The sequence below is a fragment of the Haemorhous mexicanus genome, chromosome 1 (genome assembly GCF_027477595.1).
Source record: "Haemorhous mexicanus isolate bHaeMex1 chromosome 1, bHaeMex1.pri, whole genome shotgun sequence".
Taxonomy (NCBI): Eukaryota; Metazoa; Chordata; class Aves; order Passeriformes; family Fringillidae; genus Haemorhous; species Haemorhous mexicanus.
In genome coordinates this window covers 137,341,667-137,349,246 of record NC_082341.1, presented here as the reverse complement: position 1 = coordinate 137,349,246, position 7,580 = coordinate 137,341,667, and the positions used below count along the sequence as shown (strand labels likewise).

The 7,580-nt window shown below is 43.7% G+C and overlaps 1 protein-coding gene across 2 annotated transcripts; it reads left to right on the top strand.

The window, feature by feature from the left end:
• The first annotated feature begins 301 nt into the window (after window positions 1-301).
• ZNF706 (zinc finger protein 706) lies at window positions 302-7,283 on the top strand. Of its 2 annotated transcripts, none has more exons than XM_059864797.1 (4): window positions 302-458; window positions 3,223-3,359; window positions 4,552-4,659; window positions 5,278-7,283. In XM_059864797.1, exons 2-3 carry the CDS (start codon window positions 3,225-3,227, stop codon window positions 4,645-4,647), a joined length of 231 nt encoding a protein of 76 aa, XP_059720780.1. In that variant the 5' UTR covers window positions 302-458; window positions 3,223-3,224; the 3' UTR covers window positions 4,648-4,659; window positions 5,278-7,283. The 2 variants fall into 2 exon arrangements, with proteins under 2 accessions (XP_059720780.1, XP_059720771.1); XM_059864788.1 differs by lacking the exon at window positions 302-458 and adding an exon at window positions 761-899.
• The last annotated feature ends 297 nt before the right edge of the window (window positions 7,284-7,580 follow it).

The following is a 7,580-nucleotide window of genomic DNA, read 5'->3' as shown; positions in this document are numbered from 1 at the left end:
GGCAAGGCTGCCTGTCCTGGCTGATCCCGGGGCGCCCCAGGACCGGACCCCGCCCAGTGCGGGACTCCGCCGCGCCCCTGCCCGCAGCAGCACAGGGGGTCCCGAGGGTCCCGAAGCCGGGCTTGGCGGCCTCAGCCACCCAGTGCGGCCGTTCGCGGTGGAACCCCGCAGGGTCCTCCGCCGCCGGGACGCGAACCCGTGGCCCGTAAACGCCGCGACCTCCCGGCTCCGCACCCCTGCGTCCCGCTGCCCCCGCACGCCGGCGTTATGTAACGGCCGCGCGCCGCCATTGGCCAGCGCCGCCCGGGGCGCGCGGGCGCGGGGGCGGGTCCGGCGCGCGCGCACTGCCGGTCCCGGTCCCTCCTCCTCCTCCTCGTTCTCCTCCCGAGCGGCGGCGGCGGGGCCGCGCGGAGCCTCCACAGCGCTCGGCAGGGCCGCCCAGCCCGGATCCCGCACGGGTGAGCAGCGCCGGGGAAGCGGAGCCCACGGGAGCGGAGCGGAGCGGGGCGGGGCGGGGGAAGGGGAGCAGTCCTGGCCTGGGGGAAGGGAGGCGGCCCGGCCCGGCAGCGGAGCGCGCTCCGCTCGCGGGCCGCCGCTCCCCGGCCGCGGCCTCCGTCTGTCTGTCTGTCTGTGCTCGTCGGGGCACGTGGTGGGGCTGTGGCCTCCCTGCCCCGCCGGGCCCGCCCGAGGGCCGCGGCCGCCCCTGGTCCCTCCGCGCCGCAGGCCGGGCCCGGGCCGGGGCGTCCCTCGGCCCCTCGCTCCCGGCCGGGGAGGCCGCGGTGCCTCGAGCTGCTGTGTGCCTCTGGAAGTGACAGCGGAAGCAGCTGTCCGTGTCCAGTTTTAGGACTTGAAACTCCGCTCGGATTCTGGTGACTTACAAGGAAATGACCCCGTGTGAGGTACGGCTGTGCTGCGGGTTTCAGCCTCGCTTTTCGACAGTGCCCGTGCTGCTGCTGCTGTTATGATTTGGCAGCAGATTTTTTCCATGTGTTCTGTTTCCTACGTGCTCGCGCGTTCTTTATTTGGAGACAGCAGGCTGGTCTGCTGGACTCTGTGAGGGTGTGCCTGATAGGGAAAACAACACTTACCTGCGTTGTGCAATTGAAATTAGTGATTTGGCTTTGTAGATGAACTCATCATTCTTTTAAACCAGCTTTGGAATTATTCTTTTTGTCACTTTCTTAGAATAATAGTAGTCTAAACCTTACTTTTCTCTGTCTCAGAAACACTCTGTTTCAGCTGTATTAATGTAACTTGCAGTATTTAAACTTTCGGATTTTTGGTCTTTGACATTGTGTGGTGGTTGATATTTTTGAGCAAATGTTTGTGGTTGTGTTTTCTTGTCTGTGACTAAACTAAAACCAGCAGTTGCCGAGTACATAAAAGCTCAGTGTGGTTGGCTGTTGTAATGTAGTACTTATCAAAGCACTAAATACAAAGTAATATGCAAACACTTGGTGAAAAGAATTCTTTTTTGTTACATCTGAATATTTTCTGTCAGGAACTGTCTGACTCCTGACGATTTGCTGATAAAATAGAAGTGAAATCAAACCTACTGTTCCTTCTTGTGTATGCAAAGCTATTGGTAATATATCTTCTTTTTTTTAAAATTTTAAGTGGGAATCCAGTGTTCTGATTGAGCCATGCTGTATATAGCAGCATGAGGCCCTGGCTGGGGTGTTCTGAAGTAGATGTAGCATCCAGTGAAACATAGACTGGCACTTTTAGTCTTACTGACATTGAGCGTTGCATCGTATGGAAACTGTTGGATGCCACACGTATTTATATCTGCTTGTTAATGGATTTTGTGTTGTGTTCAATTTTATTAGCTGTATAGACTTCTGAATTCTCTTTAAAAGAAACTGGTGGGGGAAGAGGAGGGAACACTGGAGATGTAGTCTAATACTTCTGCAGAGGGTTACATGGTGGTGTTTGATGCCATGAAACAGTTGGGTTGTGGCCTCAGAGGTGTCTCAATCCACAAGTGCTGTTCTGGGTCTCAGGGCCATTGTTTTGCTCACATGTTAGGCACATGTCCAAAAATTCCCACAATACTAGTGAATTTTCACATGTTGTTGATGTTTCATAGAATCTTAATTTTTGTAATGGTTTTTAAGGGCTTTTCGTAGGTATTTACTCGAGGTCAGTCACTGTTTGGATAGGATTTTCTCTCACACTGAGAGGCCTGTCCTGATGGGAGGGATTGCCTGTCAGGCATAGTGTACCCATGAGTGTGTCTGTCCCACAGGTACCAAACCTGGGGCAAGTGCCCACGTTACCCAGAGGGGCAGTGGCCAAGCAGCCCTCCTGGGAACATGAGACTTTACTAGTTGTCCTGAGAACAATGGGCTTGGCTAGCTGTCCTGTGCTTGGGCAGGGTTGTGCTTCTGCGACAGCTGCACAACTGAACCATGAGTGGGCCGTGAAGGGCTGGGAGAGACACAACAGCAGAAATTGGGCTGCTGGGTTATATAACCACATGCTGAATCCTGTTCTGTTGGTGTGCCCAAATCCTGTCTGGTGTCTGCTTTGGGGGTGGGGTAAAGACTGAATTGGGTATCGTGATGGCTGCGTGCAGGTGGAGTGCGCTGCTGTGGAATGTGATGTCTTGATGCTCCCTGAATTGTGACACTTGTGTCTCATTTTGTCTTCTGGTGGACCTCGTAATGGCATATAGCAGTAGCATTTACTTCCTTTGTTGTTCTTGGAGTTCCCAACTTCAAAGCAGCTCACAAGCACCTAAAACAGAAGACAATAACACATCTTGGGTAATACTTCGATTTGCCTTTCTTGAAACTTGTTTCAAGTTCCAGAGGTAAAGGTTGAGTCGTAATCTTTAATTAAAAAAAAAAAAGCACAACAAACCCCCTGAATTTTTCAGTACCTTTTGGAAAAAAAGAAGTTTCTGTTAACTGTAAAGGAAACTTTTCATTATTCTGACTATTGAAAACACTTTTCAAAAGTAGAGCTTGAATCTTAGTAGAGGAAGACACCTTAGAATGGCCTGAATAATTTTGGTGTTTATTTTAAGAATGATACTGAACCCACAGGCTTTACATAGCAAAGAGCTCGAACAGATGTCTGTTGTGTTTGAGTTATGGGAGTTGTAGGCCTTGTGGACAGAGCATATGACTGCATTGTGCTCATGGTTACAGCTCCTAGGTCAGATAGCAGCAATAGTTTCTCATGTTTGTAGACTAAATGTCTTCTTTTTGTTTGTAGATATGGCTCGTGGACAGCAGAAGATTCAGTCGCAGCAGAAAAATGCCAAAAAGCAAGCTGAGCAAAAAAAGAAACAAGGACATGATCAGAAGGCTGCAGCCAAGGCTGCCTTGATATATACCTGCACTGTCTGTAGGGTAAGAGGAACTGAAGTCAAAATAGTCTTGTAGGGAGAGGTCTGTCTTCCTGCCTAGAACAGGATTTTTAGAAGATTTTATAGTGGAAACTAAAGTACTTAAGTGGTTGTCTGGCTTGTTGCTGTAAGAAGAGTTTGCATCTGTTATGTGACTTGCTTACAGGTTACTCAGCCCTACTGGTAATTGAGATAGAAAATCTGAGAGGTTGTGTTCAGGTCTGGTTTGGGGGTTATTTTGTCTTTTGTATTACAGTGGTCTGCATATGCTCTTAGTATGAGATAGAACCTGTAAAAAGTGTGCAGTCAATTCTTGTTTAGTCTCTATGTGGAAACATATTTTCTTTGTGATGGAATTGGCCTGTCTTGGAATCAGTGGTTATGGATGTTGCTGTAGAAAGGAGAAGCAATGGTGCCAAAAGCTTTAATGTAAGCTTGATACACAGTAACTTTTGCTAGAACAACTTACTTGATGAGAAAAAAATAAATTTGAGTACTAATCAGATTATTCTTTTCTTTCTGGCTGGTTTTCCTAAATGCTTCTTTTGGAGCTGAAGGATGAACTTGCCATTTTCACTTCAATAGTCAGTCTCAGAATAGATCTGCCATTTCAAAAGTCTTAAATAGGATTCCAAATTGAGGGTTGCTTCCTTAAATACTTGTAACCAGCTCCTCTTGTTGTGAAATCAGGCTGTAGTATCAATCACTTTGGGCAGTTGCTGTCTGCAACTGTGTCATAGCAAAGGTCTGAGATACCTTGTGCCAAGTAGAGACTCAGTTCATGCCATATAACTTCTTGGCCTATTGGTAAACTAAAGAAATGGCTTTCATAGAGATTTGATTCTGTAAAGGATAAATGTTTATCTTTAGGGTGTTGAAAAAGAAAATGGTGAGGAGGGAGGTTTTCCACCAAACCAGCCTGTGAAGGGAAAGATGTGCAGGAAGGTACCTAGCCAGAATAACGCCATTGATGACCATGCCAAAGCAAGTGTGCTTAAAGGCACCTCTGAAAGTAGGCAGTTAAATACTCCTTCTTACCCTGCAGCTAAATCGGTGGTTTTTCTGTCACTATAGCAGTGTCATCAAGGAGGGACTTGGCTTCTGGGGAAAGAAAATAAAATATAGTGGGGATTAGGTTTTGTAGGCTTATTTAACTCTTGTACTGTGCATAAAGTTTAATGTCTCTCTTTAATCAGACTCAAATGCCGGATCCCAAGACCTTCAAACAGCACTTTGAAAGCAAGCATCCTAAGACTCCACTTCCTCCAGAACTGGCTGATGTTCAGGCATAAAGTTGTCTACAGGTCATTACCTTAATTTATAATTGATTGTCTGAGAAAGGTGTATTACAAATTGTTTTTTTTACCACCAACAACTGTGACTTTAAACTTGCTTGAGTTCTTTTAATATGAAAACTACTGTAGGTTATAGTTATACCCCTGAACTGTTAAAAATAGAAGAAGCAAGATAGTTCTTAGATGGGTGAAATGGCTGTGGCATTTCACTGTGCCCAGAGGTGGTTTTAAAAGGGATTAGTGTTATTTCAAATGGTCATTCTTAGTGTTATAGGAATAGTTCATTATTTAGTTCTTGCTTTGAAATGTTAGTTTTGCTTTGAACAAAATACATAAGTACAATCTGTCTGTTACTATAAAACATGTAATGTAAACAGTCGTTCAGTATATTTCCAACAATTGAGCCTTTTTGTTCCTGAAGCTATGCAAGTGAATGCAGAAAAATCTGAATTTCTGTGTTGACTGTAGAAGAGATTTCCCAGTAGGTAGTTGTTAGGCTGTAACTGAAAGTGGTTATAATAAAAGGCTGAAATAAGGTGAAAAGCAGTAGTATGGTATTTCATTCATCAGAGATAAGCAGCATTGTGTAATGGTTCAGCTTAACCGAGTTGTTCTTGTTTTTTATAGGTGAAGTCATGACACCTATTGACTCTTCTACTGTCAAACCTTACATAACAAACCTGCAGCTGCTTTTCTAAAACTGTTGATCAGCAAAAATGAAGGGGCTACAGAAACATTCATATTTTTATGCTGTTCCCTCTTGGGCTTCATGCAAAGACAATTCTGTGTAAATGTACAGTTGTGCCCTATTTGGAAATCCTAAAAAAATCAGTCCATACTTGTTATAAAAAATTTTTTACAATTGTAATTATATTGATGTTCATATTGTGTAAAATAACTCACTTAATAAAGTAGTACTTTGATTTTACAATATCACAGATTAACTCCTTGTAGAAATTCTGTTTCACCTTTCTGCTTTATCTGCCTTATAAAATAATAAATACAAAAGTGGAATTTTCCCCATCCTGCCAAAACATGAGCAGTATCATTCCACTGCAAGTAATGTACATTACAGTAAATTAATCTTAAAGTGAAGAGGGAAGCTGCTCAGATTTACTGTCCGGTGTGCTGCCTGTTTGAGCCCAGCCACTAGTGGTCAAGCTGATGGCTCAAGGTGCAACACACCCCTGAGCAGCTGCATGAGAATCATGAGACTTCCTTCTACGTTTTTGTCCTGTGTACTGGAGTCTTAAGTACTGCAAGCCATTTCGAGTGGGATTCCTTTACTGTGAGGGATCATGTTCCTTGAAGTCATGCACTGGAGGAACTCTGGTTCTGCTTGTTATCCTTTCTCTTTAGGTAGATGGCTGAGGAAGCTTGAGAGGTGGCAGGATTGAAATGCTGGCTTGAAAAATGCTTGTCAAATACTAGGTTAAAGCAACTCTGCTCCTAGTTGAAAACTGGATTTTAAAATATTTTTAATGATATTTTGAGCAGTCAACCACACATGTTCCCCCTCAAATGTGCCTGGTTATTTCTCTCTTGAAGGAATATGTAAAAGAGCCAGCCATTAATAACCTTCCTTCACAACCAGCTTAAAATAAGGCTGTTGGAAAAGAGCCAAAGTAACTAAAATAATATGGCTACTTAAAGAAATCGGATATGATTAAAGTTGCAATGACAAGAAAAAGCTGGATAATAACTCTGGCCAAGACCATTTGAGCAGATAAACATAATTACCACTAAAGAGTTCTGGGCTGTGTTCTAATCCCTGATGTACAGCACAAAAGTGGTGGAGAAACATCTGAATTGTGCTGGAAGGTCTACTTTACAAAATCCCATCTTAGGCATTTTGGAGGGGGCTTAAGAGCTTTAGTTTTGACCCTGCAGTTAGAAGCAGTACTAGAATTGCTGTGATGTGTGGAGTTTACAATGGATGTAAAAATTCCAGCAGTCCAAGTAGCCCTTGCTATGCAGCAGGACTATACATCTGACCTTCAAATGGCTTCCTAAAATCTAGGACCATAGTCTCAAAGACTCATTCACTTAAAAGAATGCACTTGGTATTTTATTATATAAAGTCAAAACCTTTGTCTTTGTCCACTCATTTTCTCTTTATTGAACTACTTCTGTGAGACTAGCTTCCTGTCCTCTTTGCTGTGACAGTATCTCTGTAAATACTTACTTTGGCATAAAGTTTCTCTGTATTATAGTCACTCTGGGATAACCTGTATACCACTTAACTTTTATAGATAATGTTATTCTCCTCAGCATAATCCACTACTGCACTTGTACACCTGACATCAGAATGTAACAATTCATTTATTTTTCTTTAATGTTATCGATACATACATCCTGACAAACTGGCTCCACAAGGCAAGAAATCTGCTTTCAACCTATGTGCTCTATGGGGGAGAGGTACTTCAATGTTCTAATGCTGTAGTTTGTCTAAAAATATGCTGAGTAGAAATGGAAAAGATGTTTCTTGCACTGATTGGTATTTGATAATCTGGTTTTACTCTGGAAAATGTTTGGGGATGCATCCCTAAAGCTTGGGCCTGAGGTGAAGTAAATGTTCTATTCCTTCAATTCAGATTGTGTAGCATTAAATAAAAAACTTGTTTCATAAACAATCTCTGTTAATGAGCACTGAAGAGCTGGAAAGCTGCATCATTAGTGGGATGGTTACCTTCAGTTAAAATTGTATTTTCAAAACTCCTGTGATGCTCAAGTTGAAAATACCCTCTGAAATGAGGGGGTTTACATGTTGGAAAGCAAGGATGATCCTCAGTTCACTAAGATCCCCAGCTCCAATAACTGTCATCTTAATTACTGAAGTAAGTGAAAGTTGTGACTGAATTGTTACAAAGGCTGTACTAAATGTGGCAGTAGCCCTCAGTCAGAGTACCTGCAATACTTGTTGTACCTAA